The 20,865-nt window shown below is 41.6% G+C and overlaps 1 protein-coding gene across 1 annotated transcript in view; it reads left to right on the forward strand.

Annotated features, from left to right (window-relative positions):
* The window catches only part of HSF4 (heat shock transcription factor 4), a 136,676-nt gene that overhangs the window by 22,608 nt on the left and 93,203 nt on the right, over positions 1–20,865 (forward strand). Inside the window, exons 2-3 of the mRNA XM_077455267.1 lie at positions 383–491; positions 9,528–9,655. Of these exons, the coding sequence (XP_077311393.1) occupies positions 383–491; positions 9,528–9,655 (237 nt within the window). The remainder of the gene's footprint in view (positions 1–382; positions 492–9,527; positions 9,656–20,865) is intronic.

Below are 20,865 nucleotides of genomic sequence, written 5' to 3' on the forward strand. Positions count from 1 at the left end.
GGCAGCACCACACATACCTCTCTTTTAGACTTACCTTTATAGACTCCACCTACAGGTGGGGAAGTTGAGGTAAGACAGCAGCCAGATTTCAGATTATAGACCCTTAGCGTGGAATTAATACTTATTCATCAATAAATATGTTCACAGTTTGCGGTGCAACGCCCTTGCCCCTGGGTTGAAATGTTCTATTGTATTGCTGGCCAGCTCCACTATTAGGGCTCGCTACTTCCAGGTGCCTGCTCCTGTTCAGTGCAGCAAGCTTCCTGTACATATGCTAATATCTGCCTCCTTTCTAGTAGGGAATACTACTCTTTTATTCTTTTCAGTTTCAGATTATTTTGTTCCTGGCACCATTAAATGTCTTCCAAATTCTCTCTTGCAGAATGGCACCAGTTTCCATGTTTTTGACCAAGGCAGGTTTGCAAAGGAAGTTCTACCCAAGTACTTCAAGCACAATAACATGGCAAGTTTTGTGAGGCAGCTGAATATGTGTAAGTACAGAACGGAAATATTTTATGTTTTGCATGCAGTGTCTACATTCTGAGAGGAAAGGACTATTCAATGGAGGAAAGGTTGTAGAGTATGTACACCGAAGGAAACACTAAAAGTGTAATTGTCTAGGTGCCATGCATATTCCAGTCATTGTTTCAGCCCTTGTACACACGGTCAGAGATTCCGACAACCAAATCCGTCGGAGTAATTCCGACGGATTAATTCCGGAAGAGGTCCGGAAGTGATGTTGCATACACACGGTCAGACAAAGTTGTCGGAATATCCGATTGTACATAACGTGATGACCTTATTTCATTACGACGGGACTACGTTCAGGCTAGTAGCCAATAGCTTTGGTCTAGGAATTTGATCTGAGCATGCATGGCACTTTGTCCGTCGGAGTAGGCTACACATGATCGGAGTATGTCCGATTGGAGCATTTTGTCTGAAAATTTTACCGGCAAGTTGGAAAAGTTGGTCCGTCGGATATTCTGACGGAAACAGTCCAATGGAGACCACACACAGTCGGAATATCCGACAAAACGGTCCGATAGGACACATTCCGTCGGAATCTCCGACCGTGTGTACAAGGGCTAAGAGTAGGCCCTTACATAAATTCATGTCCCCTGTAGGGCAATGCTAGTGTATACACTACGACAATAAATCTATGGAGCCTCATGTAGTCAATAAGTATGAATCCTAAAAATGAACTCGCAGGATGAGAGTCCCCATCTATTGGTGAACTAAGTTTATATGTAACTCCTTTTTTGTAACCAAGGGAAAGGGGAGCATAGAGACCAGCCTGTGTATTATGAGCATGCACATGTTTCCTTGCTACAGCTTGAATCTTTTCTTTACTTCCTGTTACATCACAAAGGAAATGTCATCATGTCTACCAAGATCTAGTCGTAGTTACATCATTTTTTCAATACTCCTTATTTTATTTAAAAAAAAAAAAAATGTTTTACAACATCTATATGTATTCCAAAAATCTCAAACTTCTTTCACGTTGTCAACATCTATATATATATATATATATATATATATATATATATATATATATATATATATATATATATATATATCTTTTACATTTCATACATACCTCTAACAGCCTTCTATACACTGTCACTACTATTATATCCTGATCTTACTTATTCTTTTGGCTGCTGCCAGTCATCTATTTATCCATTTTTTTCATCTTTCATTCCTATCCACAGTTGCATGTGCATTATTCCATATCCCTATACCTTTTTGTATGCCTCCTCTACTCTCATACATTTTTTTCTCAAAGGGTATCACTTGATTAACTGTTTTTTTCATCTGTTGGTTTACTGAAGGTGGTTCCACCTGCATCCTCCTTACCTCTATTTACTTCCGTGCCAAAAATAATGTTTCCTGCAGTAAGATTTTAATACAGTGGTGTGAAAAAGTGTTTGCCCCCTTCCTCATTTCCTGTTCCTTTGCATGTTTGTCACACTTAAGTGTTTCGGAACATCAAACCAATTTAAACAATAGTCAAGGACAACACAAGTAAACACAAAATGCAATTTGTAAATGAAGGTGTTTATTATTAAAGGTGAAAAAAAATCAAAACCATCATGGCCCTGTGTGAAAAAGTGATTGCCCCCTAAACCTAATAACTGGTTGGGCCACCCTTAGCAGCAACAACTGCAACCAAGCATTTGCGATAACGTGCAATGAGGCTTTTACAGCGTCCTGGAGGAATTTTGGCCCACTCATCTTTGCAGAATTGTCCTAATTCAGTTACATTAGAGGGTTTTCGAGCATGAACAGCCTTTTTAAGGTCATACCATAACATCTCAATAGGATTCAGGTCAGGACTTTGGCTAGGCCACTCCAAAGTCTTCATTTTGTTTTTCTTCAGCCATTCGGTGGTGGACTTGCTGGTGTGTTTAGGATCATTGTCCTGCTGCAGAACCCAAGTTCGTTTCAGCTTGAGTACACGAACAGATGGTCGGACATTCTCCTTCAGGATCTCTTGGTAGACAGCAGAATTCATAGTTCCTTTTATCAGGGCAAGTCTTCCAGGTCCTGAAGCAGCAAAACAGCCCCAGACCATCACACTACCACCACCATATTTTACTGTTGGTATAATGTTCTTTTTATGAAATGCAGTGTTCCTTCTACGCCAGATATACTTGGACACACACCTTCCAAAGAGTTCCACTTTTGTCTCATCGGTCCACAGAATGTTGTCCCAAAAGTCTTGGGGATCATCAAGATGTGTTGTGGAGAAATTGAGACGAGCTTTGATGTTCTTTTTGCTCAGCAGTGGTTTTCTCCTTGGAACTCTGCCATGCAGGCCATTTTTGCCCAGTCTTTTCCTGATGGTGGAGGCATGAACGCTGACCTTAACTGAGGCAAGTGAGGCCTGCAGTTCCTTGGACGTTGTTGTGGGGTCTTTTGTGACCTCTTGGATGAGTCGTCGCTGCGCTCTTGGGGTAATTTTGGGTGGCCGGCCACTCCTGGGAAGGTTCACCACTGTTCCATGTCTTCGCCATTTGTGGATAATGGCTCTCACTGTGGTTCGCTGGATTCCCAAAGCTTTGGAAATGGCTTTATAACCCTTTCCAGACTGATAGATCTCAATTACTTTCTTTCCCAATTGTTCCTGAATTTCTTTGGGTCTCGGCATGATGTGTAGCTTTTAAGGATCTTCTGGTGGACCTTACTGTGTCAAGCAGCTCCTATTTAAGTGATGCCTTGATTGTGAACAGGTGTGGCAATAATCAGGCCTGGGTGTGGCTAGAGAAATTGAACTCAGGTGTGGACAACCACAGTTATAGTATGTTTTAACAAGGGGGGCAATCACTTTTTCACACAGGGCCATGATGGTTTGGATTTTTTTTCACCTTTAATAATAAACACCTTCATTTACAAATTGCATTTTGTGTTTACTTGTGTTGTCCTTGACTATTGTTTAAATTGGTTTGATGTTCCGAAACACTTAAGTGTGACAAACATGCAAAGGAACAGGAAATGAGGAAGGGGGCAAACACTTTTTCACACCACTGTATATCTAGGCTATATCTCGTCTTCCAATAGTCCCAATAGGCATACCTCCACATTACATGGGATCAATTTGCCCACCACATTGGCCATCTTTCCTATTACTTGGTTCCAATATCTTAAAGTGTGGTCGCAGTTCCACATTAAATGTAGGAAATCTGCTCCCTCTTGATGACATTGCAGGCAGTTCGGTGTAGCCCTATACCCCATTCCAAATAGTCTACTTGCACTAAGATATATCTGATGCGTCATATATAATTGAATTAAAGGATCACATGTTATACTTACCTTCACTGTGCAGCTCGTTTTGCAAAGAGTGGCCCCAAACCTGCTCTTCTGGGGTCCCTCGGCGGCTGTCTCAGCTCTCAGCTCCCTCCCGCAAGGACTCCACAACTTCATGCGAGCTGCCTCGCATTGTGTGGAGTGCTTGCGGGTGCACCCCTGTGATACAACTGGCTACCGTAGCCACTCACTGTATCACTCAGCCACGCCCCCCGGCGTGCCACGTCATTGGATGTGATTGACAGCAGCGCGAGCCAATGGCTGCTCTGCTTTCAATCCATCCACTCTAGCCAATCAACGGCCAGAGTGAGCGACGAAGAGGATGTCGGGGGCAAGCGTGGGACTTTTGAGGGGTCACATAAATAAAATGGGGGGATCGGGGGGCCCAGATGTTTTTCACGTTAAAGCATAGAATGCATTAAGGTGAAAAAACTTTTACCTTTACAACCCCTTTAATTTATTATTAGTCGCTGGTGAGACCGTCAGATGTATAGAGCATATCTCCTTCCACTTCTCATCTGTCATATTCAGAATAATCATCTGCCATTTATCTCTTACTCTCAATGGGCTGCTGCCTATTTTAGTCTGAATTAAATGTGCATATAATATAGATATTAGTCACTTAGGGCCCTGTGATCTGAGTACTCCTATAAGGGGAAATCTACATATCTTAGGGTTCTGATTACCTAGTTGTGACTGTAGCACATGACAAAGCTGTAAGTATTTATACAATTTTTTATATGCGATATCATGCTGTTTACACAGATATTAAAATGATTGTAATTGTTCTATAGTTATATAACTGTGTCAATGTGACTATTCCCTTCCATTTCCAGAACTTGCAGTCCATGAATATCTTTAACTGCTCCAAGTTTGTGTTATTCCAGATTGTAATCTCCAAAGGAGTATTAGTATATCTCATCACTTTTTTTGTTTCTCTCCATACTGATTGTGCCAGAGTTAAAAAGGGGATTTTTACCCTTGGTAATCTTACTGCCTGTGCCTCTAGTCCCACTAACAGTTCATCTACCTCTAAGATCTTAATCAAGTACCTCTCCACTTCCTCTTCCTACTCCTGATCTATCCACTTCTGCAGGGGCTTCAATCGGCCCGCTAAATAATATAGGTATATATCCGGCAGAGCCATACCTGCCATGGCTTTAGGTCGCAAACTCTCAGTGTTGTTAGTTTTCATTTACATCTTCAATTAACCCATATGAATTTTATAAACTAGGAGTTCAGTTTGTTAAATATTACTTTAGGTATTATTACTGGTGGATGTGAGAACACATATAAGCATTTAGGGACTGTTAGACTTTTAATCAAATGTATTCTTTCTACTACTGATAACAGCATTTTAGACCATATACCCAATTTATATTTAATGCACTCTATTAGAGGATAAACATTGACTTTCAATGTCTCCTTCGCTTGTGAGGTAATATAAATTCCCAAATACTTAAAGGACTGTACTATTTTTAATGGGGGCTCTACCCCCCCCCCCCCCACTCCCCCCCCCCCTCATCCATCGCCCATCTGTATTTCCTGTCTTAATGGCATCAATGAAGATTTCTGCCAATTTATCTTCAGGCCAGAAAAGAACTCTCCAAATGTCTGTTATTTTCATGGCTTCATTTAATGTACCGTATTTTTCGGACGATAAGGCGCACCGGATTATAAGGCGCACTAGCAACGACCGGCTAATATAATGGATATTTCCATATATAAGGCGCATCGGACTATAAGGCGCACTGGATTATAAGGCGCATTTAATGAAACACAACTCGGATGCGGTACTGTAAGTCAAATTTTATTCAACTCTTTAGCAATAACCATAAAATGGTCTATAACAATAACTCTTAACACTGTTCAATTAAATACAAAACCAGACAATTATTTTTTCACTTTATTCTTCAATAACTATTAACACTGTTCAGTTACCGGTGAATACCGTACAAAACCAGACACTCACTTTTTCACTTTATTCTTCTCTCGCAAATCCATCAAATTCTTCATCTTCAGTGTCTGAGTTTAACAATTGGGCGATTTCGGCATCAAGCACGCCCGTATCCCTCTCATCATTCTCATCAGTATCCGAGTCAGGCTCGTTGCTGTCATCGGTACCGGTACTTAGCTGTTCAGTGATAATTCCGGACTTCTTGAAAGCTCGGATTACACTGGTGACTGATACCTTCGCCCAGGCATCCACGATCCACTGGCAGATAGTGGCGTAACTCGCCCGGCGTTGCCTCCCTGTGTTGGTGAATGTGTGTTCGCCTTCTGTCATCCAATGCTCCCACGCAGCTCGCAGTTTAACTTTAAACGACCTGTTGACACCTATATCTAGTGGCTGCAGTTCTTTGGTTAATCCACCTGGAATGATGGCAAGCACCGAATTAGTTTTCTTCACTTGGGCTTTGACAGTATCTGTCAGATGGGCGCGCATGGAGTCACAGACCAATAGGGATGGAGATTCGTGGAAAAAGCCGCCCGGTCTCTTGACGTAAACCTCTCTCAGCCACTCACTCATCTTCTCCTCGTCCATCCAGCCCTTCGGGTTAGCCTTGATGATGATGCCAACCGGAAACTTTTCTTTTGGCAGAGTCTTCCTCTTGAAAATTACCATGGGTGGTAGTTTCTGGCCATTAGCCTGGCAACCGAGAACTACAGTGAAGGATGACTTTTCGTTTCCTGTAGTGCGTATAGATACCGTACTGGTCCCTGTTCTCTCGACAGTACGGTTTACAGGGATATCAAAGGTAAGGGGGACCTCGTCCATGTTGGTGATGTGCTCTGGTCGGATTTTCTGTTCATTGATCTTGTTCTTGCAGTAGGTATGGAAAATGGCCAGCTTTTCTTCGTAATCCTTTGGCAGTTGCTGTGACATAGTGGTTCTTGTGCGGATAGAGAGATTCCGCCTTTTCATGAAACGGAAGCACCAAGAGGGACCTCCTCGAAAGTCGTTGATCTCCATGTCGCGTGCGATCGCTGTTGCTTTGAGTCGAATAGAGACAGTAGAGACGCTTCTACCTGCGGTTCTCTGTTCAATAACCCACTGTTCAATTTTGTCCTCCAACCGTGGCCATCTTGCTTTGTTTCCTCGGAAACTCAGTTTGGTCTTCTTTACCTGGCGCAGGGCATCTTCTTGCTTCCTCCACTTTCGTACCATTGATTCATTAATGTTGAATTCTCTCGCAGCTACTCTATTTCCATGCTCTACTGCATGACTGATAGCCTTCAGTTTGAAATCCGCTTCGTAAGCATGTCTCTTAACAGGAGCCATTTTTGGGGCAGCGGGTATACCGTAGAAAATGAACGAATGAATGCGCACACCTCCTGACTAAGATGGCCGTAATGCTCACGAAGCTGCACTGCTTGGATTGGGCATTACGGCCATCTTAGTCAGGAGGTGTGCGCATTCATTCGTTCATTTTCTACGGTATACCCGCTGCCCCAACAACCTGAGAGAGGTTTACGGTACGTCAGTTTACGGTAAGAGACCGGGTGGCTTTTTCCACGAAGGTCATATATAAGGCGCACCGGATTATAAGGCGCACGGTCGATTTTATGAGAAAATTTAGGCTTTTACGTGCGCCTTATAGTCCGAAAAATACGGTACTATGAACATCTGACATATATAATATGATGTAGTCTGCACACAATCCAATACACTCAGTTTTTTCCTCTAGAGTAATTAATTCCCTTGTATTTCTTTGACTGCCTGAATCTTAACGCTAACGTTTCTATCGTTATTGCAAACAGTTATGGAGATAGGGGACATTCTTGTCTAGTCCCTCTATACAGCTTTACAGGGTGTGATAGCATACCATTCACCAGAAAATTTCACCATGGCTGTTTATATAATTTACCCAGCTATTTTATAAATCTTTCTCCATATCCAAAACCTTTTCATTGTTACTCTAATGCCCCGTTCACATGATCAGATTTTCCGACAACAAATGTTGGATGTGAGCTTGGTGGCTGAAAGTCCGACCATGTGTATGCCCCATTGAACATTTGTTGGTAGACTTTCCGCCAACAAATGTTGGCCTATCAGGTCCTCAAATTTTTCTCCAACAAAACGTTGTTTTTGGAATTTCCGATCGTGTGTACACAAGTCCGATGCACAAAAGCTCCCGCATGCACGGAATCAAGCAGAAGGAGCCGCACTGGCTATTGAACTTCCTTTTTCTTGGCTGATCATTTTTTTCCTTTTTCTTGGCTTTATGTGCCACATCCGCACATTCGTAATTGTTGCCCAACATTTGTGTGACCGTGTGTATGCAAGACAAGTTGGAGCCAACATCCTTCAAACAAAATTACATGGTTTTGTTGTCGGAAAGTCCGATCGTGTGTAAGGGGCATTAAAAATGGCCACTCTATAGAGTCAAATGCTCTAGCCGTATCCAAGGAAGCCAATGCAGATATATTTGGAATATGCTCTTTTAACTATGTTAGTATTTGCATTCTTCTTATATCAATTGATGTTGATTTCCCTAGAATAAATCCTGTTTGATCATTATGGATAATAGAGTTAATGACCATATTTAACCTTTTTGCAAGAATTTTGGCTAGGATCTTATAATTTATATTTAATAGCGAGATTGGTCTATAAGAGGCACACTCACTCAGATCTTTATCCAGTTTCAGTATTAATACTACTGTAGCCTCATACGTAGAGATTGGTAATACTCCACGCACAAAGGCCTCTGTATACACCCTACTACATAAGACTGGTGCTGTAATATCTATATATCTTAAATATACCTCTAAGCCCTTGTACACACGGTCGGACATTTCGACAACCAAATCCGTCGGATTTTGTCCGTCGGATTTTGTCTGTCGGATCTTGTCCGAAACTGTTGCATACACACGGTCGGACAAAGTTGTCGAAAAATCCGTTCTTTCAGAACGTGATGATGTAATTTCGTTACGATGGGACTACGTTCAGGCTAGTAGCCAATAGCTTTGATGTAGGAATTTGATCTGAGCATGCGTGGCACTTTGTCCGATTGGAATTCTCTACACATGATCGGAGTATGTCCTATCAGACCAGTTTGTCGGAAAATATTTCCAGCAAGTTTGAAAATTTGGTCCGATGGATATTCCGATGGAAACAGTCCGATGCATACCACACACAGTTGGATTATCCGACAACACGGTCCAATAGGACACATTCCGACGGATTCTCCGACCGTGTGTATGGGGGCTTAGGGTATACCAACTGGACCAGGAGATTTCCCAGTTGCCATCTGTGAGATAGCCTCTCTCACTTCCTCCTCAGCAATCTCTTCTTCCAACATTAATATCGGCTCTTCCATAAGTTCAGGAAACTCCAAATCATTGAGATATTTGTCAACGTCTTCCTCTGCACACATCAAGGTTGATGTATACATTGTAACGTATTATTCATAAAATCTTTCTATTATTTCCTCTACTATATAAACCTCTTCTCCTCTACTACTTTTTATTTTTGAGATTACTGAGGAGGGAGTCTGCGGTTTCATTAAAAACGCTAATAACTAATTTGGCTGTTATATTTACATAGTTACATAGTAGGTGAGGTTGAAAAAAGACACAAGTCCATAAACTCCAACCATCAGGCAATGGCCTTTGAATTACTGGGAATTTGGGAACTTTTTATTTTAGTCAATAAGTTAATTCACCAAAAACATACATGATTACATTTTAGGACAGTGGTTTTTCTTTATTTTTTGTAGATGGCTTCAGAAAGGTGGTGAACATCGAGCAAGGTGGACTAGTAAAGCCAGAGAGAGATGACACAGAATTTCAGCATCTGTACTTCTTGCAAGGACATGAACATCTATTAGAGCACATCAAGAGAAAGGTAAGAAAACCATTAATAACAGAGATGTACCGTATATACTCGAGTATAGGCCGACCCGAATATAAGCCGAGGCCCCCAATTTACCCCCCAAAAAACTGGCAAACTTATTGACTCGTGTATAAGCCGAGGGTGAGACATGCCTGTCCATCCCTGTGTGTGTGTCCGTCCCTGTGTGTCCGTCCATCCCTGTGTGTGTGTGTGTCCATCCATCCATCCATCCCTGTGTGTGTGTGTGTCCATCCATCCATCCCTGTGTGTGTCCATCCATCCATCCATCCCTGTGTGTGTGTGTCTCCATCCATCCATCCCTGTGTGTGTGTGTCTCCATCCATCCATCCATCCCTGTGTGTGTGTGTCTCCATCCATCCATCCATCCCTGTGTGTGTGTGTCTCCATCCATCCATCCCTGTGTGTGTGTGTCCATGTGTGTGTGTCCGTGTGTGTGTGTGTGTGTGTGTGTGTGTGTGTGTGTGTCCAGCCTACCTGTGTCCCGAGCCTCCGTCCCGTGCCTTGCCTCCTTGCCTCCGTCCCGTGCCGTGCCTTGCCTCCTTGCCTCCGTCCCGTGCCGTGCCTTGCCTCCTTGCCTCCGTCCCGTGTCGTGTCGTGCCTTGCCTCCGTCCCGTCCCGTCCCGTGCCGTGCCTTGCCTTGCCTTGCCTCCGTCCCGTGCCTTGCCAGGATCGCCTCGGCGGCCATTCTAAAATTCAAAAGCCCCGCCTCCGCCTCCGCCTGTGATAGGCGGAACACTGAATTTCCCAGCAGCCTGTGTTCCGCCTATCACCGATATCGTCTCATCCTCGTACTACGGACGAGGATGAGACGATGTCCGTGATAGGCGGAACACAGGCTGCTGGGAAATTCAGTGTTCCGCCTATCACAGGCGGAGGCGGAGAAGGAGGCGCGGCTTTCAAATTGTAGTATGTCCGCCGTCTGACTGCTCGATCAGCGTATCGAGCAGTCAGACGGCGATGACTCGAGTATAAGCCGAGGGGGGCACTTTCAGCCTCAAAAAAGAGGCTGAAAATCTCGGCTTATACTCGAGTATATACGATAATCTAATAATGGGGCCCCATAAATTCATTAAGTCCCCTGTTGCTCAATACCACTTTACCAGACTTGGCACACTACATTTTTGCTGGCAATCCAAGACAGTCTTTTTATGCTCTCTTTACTATGGTGACCAGGGGTGGATGTCTTTTATGCTCCCCATTAAAAAGCTCCCTCTACAGTGGTGTTTGGTGGTGGTGGATGCAGTCTGCAGCAATGTAAGGATGACTCACCTGCTTGGGGGTACTTGGGTCCTGAATCTAGGCAGCCATGAGGTTGATATGTAATCTAGGTTCTGCATCCCCATGTGCAAAAAAGAAGCACTTGCTATGTAATAAAAAAACACTTTTTGCAGCCCAAGAGGAACAACACTGTAACAATGTATTTCAAGCTTTCAGGGACTAGCATACATTACAAAGAGAAACGCATAGCAAAATCATTACATATTTGTTCTCCCATGCAACCATTGGCCACTGCCAAGAGCATTAGCATATGCTCAAACAATGGGGTACTGCACACCCATTATTCAAAGGGTTATTCCACTTTTGTTGAGAAAAAAAAAACATTCCCCTTTGGGTGATCTACAGTATATACATTGCAAGGAGTTTAACAAACTTTGCTGCAGATTCCTAACTTCTTTTGTTCTTCTGAAGAAGTAGCTCTTTGTTTGTCTGTGTCCATGTGAATGTGAATGGAAGTGACTTTTTATACTATCAATCTGCAGATGCACTTGCAGGGTTCTAATGAGGAAAGTGATAGGGTCTGAATCCCTTTAGATTTGATTTCCCTTTAGGAGTATCTCAACAAATATAACATGTTTGTTGCACGGGATGACCAAATTCTAACTTGGTAAGTAAGCCAATCAGACAAGCAGGAAATTACATTTCTAAGGGCCTTCCATACAATGTCTGTGTACAGAATGCTTCCAGGTAGCCATATTGCATTGCATTTTAACAGAAACCATTTATAATAACATTGAATTACAATATGACCTGTGTAGCAATTGTATATGTTATATATTTTTTTTTCACTTGCTACTTTTTCCCACAAAAGTCAGTCATCTGTTACAGAGAAGATGTGGAAGAACAATCTCCATGTTAAAATTTTGACATCGAATATGATACCAATTACATCCGTATTCACAATATTTAACAATTTATAAGAAAATTAAATTACAAAAATAATCATAAAAATAAATGTACATCACAATTCATATTTGGTCCTATGGTTGTAAGGTGTTTAAATCATGTATCCATTTCACTTCTCTCCTCTTTAATACCAAGTCTCAGTCTCCATCTCTCATTAACGTGGGGATATGATTGATAGATATATACTTTAACTGTGAGATCATATGGCCAATATTGATGAAATAAAGCCCCTGATCGCATATTTATGTCCACACACTGACACTGAATAATATATATTCCATATGTTTACTGACATGTTTTATACTATCTAATGGCTATTCCAGATCCCTTTTGGGGGTGATTAAAACCCTCCCCTTACATCACTACATACGATTCAAACACAGAAATTAACACATCTGTGCTGGACCCAAAAGGTGGAAATCCCTTGAATGGAGGGTACATTATCAAATTTTAATAACTGGTTGTATACTGTGCGATCCCTCCTAAACAACTGTATAGGTCTCTTTTTAAATTCTACTATAGTCGGATAGTTTTCTCCCAAAATATACCAGTAATTATATTGAGACACAAAAGAAGGTATATGTACTGTTGTCCTCCTGCTCCTGTTACTCCTGCTTTCTAATATTATGTCCCTTCATACTTCTCAATCTGATTTTTCTCTCATTCTAATACTCATTCTAATATTTCAACTGGATAACTCTTCTCACAAAGTTTCCTTTTCATCTCCTCTAATCTTTCCCCCCTTGCCTTTGGTTAACTCACTAATCTAGTAAGTCAATTAAATTGGGCCCTAGGGATTTTTTTTAAAAGCATTAGGTGGAAGGTGGCTTTTGTAATGCAAAAGTTTTTTTCTAATTTATCATTGCCAATGTTAACTGACGTGTCCAGAAACTGATTTTTTTTTAAAAGCATTAGGTGGAAGGTGGCTTTTGTAATGCAAAAGTTTTTTTCTAATTTATCATTGCCAATGTTAACTGACGTGTCCAGAAACTGAATCTGTTGTTCACTAGGTTTCATATTACATTTACAATTTTCTACCATCACACTTATCTCACTATGGAATTATTCCAGAGATGAGGCACCTTCACACCAAATGGCGAACACTTCGCCTATGAAGAAACCCCACAGCAGGCAATGTTTCTGAAACAACTGTTGAGCTTAAATAAATTCCTCCTCCACCCATGTCATAAAAGCGTTTGCATAAGGGGGAGCCACATTTGAACCCATCGCAGCTCCTTAAACTTGAAACATCCCAGGTAACGAAACTCATTGTTTCTGACATAAAACAATCCCTAACATTCCACAAAAAGTGATCAGTATCTTTCAAATATAAGTGTGTCTCACAAATTAGAGAGACATTATTTGAAAAAAAGAATACCTTGTTACTCCCGTGATGTATGTACTCCCAAAGTGACATAAGAATCCCAATTAACAAAAAACAATGCTCAGAAATAATTCCATTCCTGTGCTCCCGTGTTATCAGTCAAAAAAGGCTAGGACTGTTAGTATGACCTCTAATGATCCAGAATCACAGCAGCACTTCCTTTGATTGATCAGAAAAGGTCTTGACAGCAATCTACAGTGCATCCAGAAAGTACTCACAGCGCTTCACTTTTTTCTGCATTTTGTTATGTTACAGCCTTATTCCAAAATGGATTACTATCATTATTTCCCTCAAAATTCTAAAAACAATACCCCATATTGACAACATGAAAGAAGTTTGTTTGAAATCTTTGCAAATTTATAAAAAATAAAAAAAACTGAAAAAAAAATCACATGTACATAAGTATTCACAGCCTTTGCCATCACACTCAAAATTGAGCTCAGGTGCATCCCGTTTCCACTGATCATCCTTGAGATGTTTCTACAACTTGATTGGAGTGCATATGTGGTAAATTCAGTTGATTTGACATGATTTGGAAAGGCACACACCTGTCTATATAGGATCCCACAGTTAACAGTCAAAGGAATTGTCTGTAGACCTCTGAGACAGGATTGTATGGAGACACAGAGGAAGGGTATAGAAAACATTTCTGAAGCATTTAAGGTCCCAATGAGCAGAGTGGCCTCCATCATCCATAAATGGAAGACGTGTGGAACCACCAGGACCATTTGATCAGGGAAGAAGGGCCTTAGTCAATGATGTGACCAGGAACCCAATGGTCACTTTGACAGAGCTTCAGTGTTTCTATGTAGTGAGAGGAGAACCTTCCATAAGAACAACCATTTCTGCAGCATGCCACCAATCAGGCCTGTATGGTAGAGTGGCCAGATGGAAGCCACCCCTCAGTAAAAGGCAAGACAGCTCGCCAGGAGTTTGCCAAAAGGCATCTGAAGGACTTTCAGACCATGAGAAACAAAATTCTCTGGTCTGATGAAACAAAGATTGAACTCTTTGGCCTAAATGGCAAGCGTCATATCTGGAGGAAGCCAGGCACTGCTCATCACCTGGCCAATACCACCCCTACAGGGAATAATGGTGGTGACAGCATTATGCTGTGGGAATATTATTCAGCAGCAGGAACTGGTAGACTAGTCAGGATTGAGGGAAAGATGAATGCAGCAATGTACAGAGACATCCTCGATGAAAACCTGCTGTAGGGCGCTCTGGACCTCAGACTGGGGTGAAAGTTCATCTTCCAACAGGACAACGACCCTAAGCACACAGCCAAGATAATAAAGGTGTGGCTATCAGAGAACTCTGTAAATGCCCTTGAGTGGTCCAGCCAGAACCCGATTGAACATCTCTGGAGAGATCTGAAAATGGCTGTGCACCAATGCTTCCCATCCAACCTGATTGAGCTTGAGACAGGGGCGGACTGACCACTGGGCCACTCGGGCACTGCCCGAGGGCCCCATGCCACTAGGGGGCCCCATCAGGGTTGCCAGCCTCAATAAAACCAGGGATAGTATTTTTTTTTTTACATCTGTCTCTGAAATGTCCCTTACCGACATCCTTTTGGTCAAAAAATCCAGAGATTATAGCTGCCCCACCTCTCCCGTACCTCCTCAGCCAATAAAAACATGTCTGTGTAAACTGTGTGATTGTATACTGTGTGTGTACTGTGTGACCCCATAATCCCTGATTGCCTGGGGCCCCCATAATCTTCTATTGCCCGGGGGCCCCATGAGTTGTCAGTCCGCCCCTGGCTTGAGATGTCCTGCAAAGAAGAATGGGAGAAACTGCCCAAAAAGAGGCGTGCTAAGCTTGTAGCATCATACTCAAAAAGACTTGTGATTGGTGCCAAAGGTGCTTCAAAAAAGTATTGAGCAAAGGCTGTGAATACTTACGTACATGTGATATTTTTCGGTTTTTATTTTTAAGAAATTTACAAAGATTTCAAACAAACTTCTTTCACATTGTCATTATGGGATATTGTTCGTATAATTTTGAGCAAAATAATGAATTGAATCTATTTTGGAATAAGGCTGTAAGATAACAAAATGTGGAAAAAGTGAAGCGCTGTAAATAATTTCCGGAGGTCTGCAATCAGGATCCACATCCCCACTATGAAGTTGCATGAAGCAGTGTGCAACTAAGGGAGATTCTTGGATTGCCATGGAAATGACACATTTTGGAGGCATGGAATTGGGATCAGAATCCCAATTGCCCACCAGGCAGACCAATAGTTGCAAAAATGGATGTTACTTTGTCCCCTTTAGCTAAATTTTGACAGAATAATGACCCCCCTAATTAGTGAGACACACTCATATTTAAAAATGCTGGTTGCCTTTTGGGGGAGATTAGGAATTGTGCTATCCCAGAAGAAATGTTTTTTGTCACCTGGGATATTTTAAGTTTGAATACTATATGTGTACTGATCGTGGATTAGGGTTCGAGGCATCTAAAATGTTGTTGGTCGGAGAAGTACAAACACAATTTATTTTGCATCTTTCAATGATCACTTTGTAAAAATTCTTTTTTTTTTTTTTTTTAAACGGGATTACTATTTACCACTATGAGGAGCTGCAATGGGTTAGAATGCAGCTCCGTTTATGCAAATGCATTTATGACATGGGAAGAAGAGAAATAAATTGCCTGCTTCAGGGTTGTTTCATAGACAACTCTTTCACTGTTTGGAGTGGGGATAAGTCATCTCTGGAGCAATTCCATAGGCAGTTTTCCAAAACGCTATGTCCCACATAGGCTTACTATGCAAGAAAGCATATACACTTGACACCATAGCACTAAAAGTTTACTGAGAACCTAAAGGACTGTGATAGGTGACCATTCTTGTGTCGGCGCCCCTACAGGACAGCTAAGCTGCTCCAATGCTCCCCTCTTCAGACCAGAGAATCTTGAATTGACATAAACAAAAAACAAAATGGCACAAAGGCTTATTGTATCAGCAACAGAATTTTTATTTGAGGCTATATTCACACCTGAGGGTTTTTAAACAGAATTATAGAGATTCTGCTTGTGATTTCAAAACGTTCTCTGCTAAAATGACAAATCACACAATATGAATTTCAGATGTCATTTATTTTAATGGCACCTAAAAACGTGGTGTGAATGCAAAAACCCAGGTGTGAATGCAGACTTAAACTTAAAATCTTTAACTTAAAGTACATACTCAAAATAGCCATAGGCTAAAACAGTTCTAAATGCTGTAAATTAGGAATGCTTAAGAAATAGAAATTTTATTTTTATCAATTAACAAATTGGAAAATACATGAATAGAAGAGAAACCCAAATCAAATCAATATTTGGCCCAATATGTGACCACCCTTTGCCTCCGAAACAGCATACATTTTTCTAGGTATCCTTGCACACAGTTTTTGAAGGAACTCAGCATGCAGGTTGTTCCAAACATCCTGGAGAACTAACCACAGATATTCTGTGGAGGTAGGCTTAGATCCTTCTTTCTCTTCAGGTAATGTTGAGATCAGGGCGCTATGGGGGCCAAACCATTACTTCCGGGACTCCCTATTCTTCTTTATGCTGAAGATAGTTCCTAATGACATTGGCTGTATGGTTGGGGTCATTGTCCTGCTACAGAATAAATCTGGAGCAATCACATGCCTCCCTGATGGTATGGAGTGATGGATAAGTATCTGCCTGTATTTATGTTCATTGAGGATACTATTGATCCTGATTCCTGACCAAATCGGCAACTCCATTTCAACAAATGCAGCCCCAAACCTCCACCATGCTTTACTGTTGCTGTCACTGAGTGCCTGCAGACACTCATTGTACCACTCTCCAGCCCATCAGTGAACAAACTGCCTCCTGCTACAGCCAAATATTTGAAATATTTTTACCCATCAGTTCAGAGCACCTGCTGCCATTTTCTGCACCCCAGTTCATATGTTTTCAAACTTAGTTGAGCTGCTTAGCCTTTGTTTTCACGACGGAGGCATGGATTTTTGGCCGCAATTATAACATGAAGACCACTTCTGGCCAGACTTATCCAGACAGTAGATGGGTGTACCTGAGTCCTAATGGTTTCCTCCAGTTCTGTGCTGATGGCACTGCTGGACATCTGATGTCCAAGGGAAGTAAGCATGATGTGTCTTTCATATGTTGTATTAAGTTTCCTTGGCTGACCATTGTCTCTACGGTTCTTAACATTGCCCATTTCTTTGTGCTTCTTCAAAATAGCTTGAACAGCACATCTTTAAACCCCTGCTTTGAAATCTTTGCCTGGGAGAGACTTTAAGGATGGAGTATAACTACTTTGTGTTTATTGCTGTGCTCACTCTTGCCGTGGTGTATGACCTGTTACATGAAACTTGAATCATGAATCTTCTACAACCTCACCTTACTAGCAGAGTGTGGCTGTTCCTCACTCAGTTGTAAACCTCCTACACAGCTGTTTCTGTTTCAGTTAATGCCTGTGTTTCAACCTGAAATTGATGATCATTAGGACCTGCTTGGTATAGTTGGTTAACCATGCACCTGCCATCCTACAAAATCCCTGACTTTGTGCAAGTGTACAAAGTGTGCAAGTGTAAGAATTAATGCTGGTTTGAAGCCAAGGGGGAGTTACACCAAATATTGGTTTGATTTAGATATTTCTTCTTTTCGCTCACTTTGTATTTTGTAAATTGGTAAAAATAAACAATTAAAATATATATTTTTGAAAGCATTCTTATGTTTCAGTATTTCTTTACACCTGCTTAAAACTTTTGAACAGTACTGTACATAAACCCTGGTGGCAAAGTGATCCTTTTGAAGCTGGAACTCGCATGACCCTGACATCAATGAGACTTGCCAGCGTTTGCTGATGCGTTTCAAGGGACAAGCCCTCTTTTTCAGAGCAAAGCTTGTCCCTTCAAATGCATCAGCTGGCATGTCTTATTGACCTTGCCACCTGGGTTTATGTACATCGCTGTTCTAGCCTATGGCTATTGTGAGTGTGCACTTATTGGTTTTAACTTTTAAATAAAAATGTTGTTGGTAATGCACTAGGCCTTTGTGCCCTTTTGTTCTGTTTATAGGCTTACTATGGACCAATCGTTTTCCGCGCTCCCTCCTCTCCCCTGAAGCCGCTGCTAGCTGATGGAGGGGAGCAGATCACATAATCAGACCAGAGCAGCCTTAGAATAGGTAGGTATTTTTCTTCTATGGGTTAGTTAGTACAGGTGTTAAAAGGGGGTGGGAGCAGTTTACATTTTTTTTATTACCAGAATTCAACTTTAAGGAAAATGTGCTGTTTCCTGTATAGAAGGACTCACGTCAGACCTCCGAATCATTGTCTTCATTAGATAAAGATCCTCTTCTGTGCAGTAAGAATCATTTGTTTGGCTGTTTTAGTAGTGTAGATTTGTTGCCCTCTTAACGTCTGCTATAGGCTGAATTTACCCTGTATACCTAGTGGAGTAAAAAATCCTAGAGTTTCTCCTCATTGTAAACCAGCTGAAGTTTGTATCTACAAAAATGTTTCAAGAAACTAGAGTTTAAACAAGAGTATTTGTGTGCAAGAAATTTTCTTTTTTTTGTCATAATATAACATATTATTATGGTTATTATTATTGCTACTACAGCCTATTTTTGATTTAGGTATACTTTATGCTAAGATCAGTGACATTATTGTCACAGTTGATAGTTCTACAGAGTAGCCTTCACCATGGCCACTAATCACCGGGGCACACTTTGTGTGCTGCACCTTCCTTAGCTAAGACCAATCTGTCCCTTACCAATCAACTGTACCAGCAACAGAAATACCACTCAACAAGATACAAAATAATATTCTTCCTTTATTAAAATAGCCAGCGAGATTCTTTTAGTAGGCACTGTGCCTAGCACAAAACATGTCAGAATAAAACTTGTTCCTGTGGACTCTTTTTTATGAAGGGAGAATATTATTTTGCATCTCAGTGTGTGCCATTCCTGTTGCTGGTACAATTGATTGCTTTGGTGAAGATGAGCCAAGCCACCACCTAAGTTGTGATTATGGAATGTGAAGCCTGATCTTTCCTGGAGCGGCATGTGAAAGATATGACAGTAAAGACCAAAAAGAAAGAAAGGAATAATAACATATCTTACATATTTTTCTATAGGTACCACATCCTTCAATATTGAACATTGTAATGAAATCCCTCGAGACAGAACTATTAGGACTTTAATGGTACCACACGAAATACTCCTATTGTCACGTCCAAGTTAATGAGAGAGCTGCCTCTTGTCCTGTTTCCCCTGGGGATGATGACAGAGTATAACAGGGCACAGAGTGGCACTGGGGCCGTTAGGAGATCTGGTTCAGAAAATCATGATAATTGACATGATAACATGATAGCTGAAGCAGACTAGCTGGCAGCAGGCAGATTCTGGATCTCGGATGCGTAGTCGGATGGGCAGTGGTCAGCAACAACCAGGCAGCAGGGGTCAGGAACCAGGAGCAGAGTCAGAGCCAGACCAAGGTCAGTGCAAGACAAGCAAGTTCCAGAACAGCAGGCAGCTAGCAGGGTTGGGTCAGCAACAGAAGTTCAGGAACAAGCAGGAACGGCAAGCCAGGTCAAGACACGGATGAACACAGAATCAGGTCACAAGCAGAAGGAGCTGACAACTACTCATCAATAAACCTGAGTCCTGTAAGGTTTTAAATAGGGTACTGGGTGCCAAGGTCCATTAAACAAGCATGCTCACACAAATGAGCATGTGTAGAACATGAATGCTTACACTGCATGTGCACATGCTAGTGTAGATGTGCACATGGTCCTAATGCTGAGGAATGCCACCCTTAAAGACAGCTAAAATTAATATTTGGTGTCATGCTGCTGGCTTTGCTAAGTGGTGCTGAACCTTCAACTCTGCAGGCATCATCAAATGGGTGGTTCATAAGCCACAGCTTAAGGAACCCTTAGCAACCTCTGGAGGAACCCCGGGGTTCCAAGGAACCCTGGTTGAGAATGGCTGCATTAGATAATTGCCCATCACTACTCATGGCTCATTTGTAAATTAGCATGAAATATAATTTCTTATAAAAAAGTGATCAGCAATAACTAGATATCCTGAGCCTGACATTACCCACTTCATTGTATTTCAGATGTGCACAACAGGGACAACACAACAGTATTGTGTATATGAAGAAATGTGTGTTATCTTCATGGGTCATTGTACAGCTATATTGTGCAGGATAATGTAGGGTAGAATTATGCAATGCAGGCTTTTTCTACGCTGTGTGTCCTTTGTAGTAAGATAGATTTTGCTGAAAACAGCACTTTAAAGCAGTGATTTTTTATTTGTTTTGCAGCCTGTGATTCATAGTAGAAAACAAAGGAGTGTACACTGTGTTGTACTGGACCTTGTGAAAAGAATGAGAAGAGTGCAAATGACTTGATTTTATTGTAATGTGTCATCCTCCTGGGCAGGGTTGGTCTTAGATCTTTCTGTAAAATCGGCTTTCTTAAGCCCCATACACACTATCAGACTTTCTGCTGATTTTTTTCCTTCAGATTTACCAAAACCATATAGTAGAAGGGCCCTGCCTGATTGCATACAAATTGAAACTCCTAAGGTTTGACCTCATATTATATGGTTTTGGTAAATCTGAAGGAAAAAATCAGCAGAAAGT

The sequence above is a fragment of the Lithobates pipiens genome, unplaced genomic scaffold, assembly GCF_037356315.1.
Source record: "Lithobates pipiens isolate NorthernLeopardFrog02 unplaced genomic scaffold, aLitPip1_a1.2 Scaffold_10, whole genome shotgun sequence".
In the NCBI taxonomy this organism is placed as follows: Eukaryota; Metazoa; Chordata; class Amphibia; order Anura; family Ranidae; genus Lithobates; species Lithobates pipiens.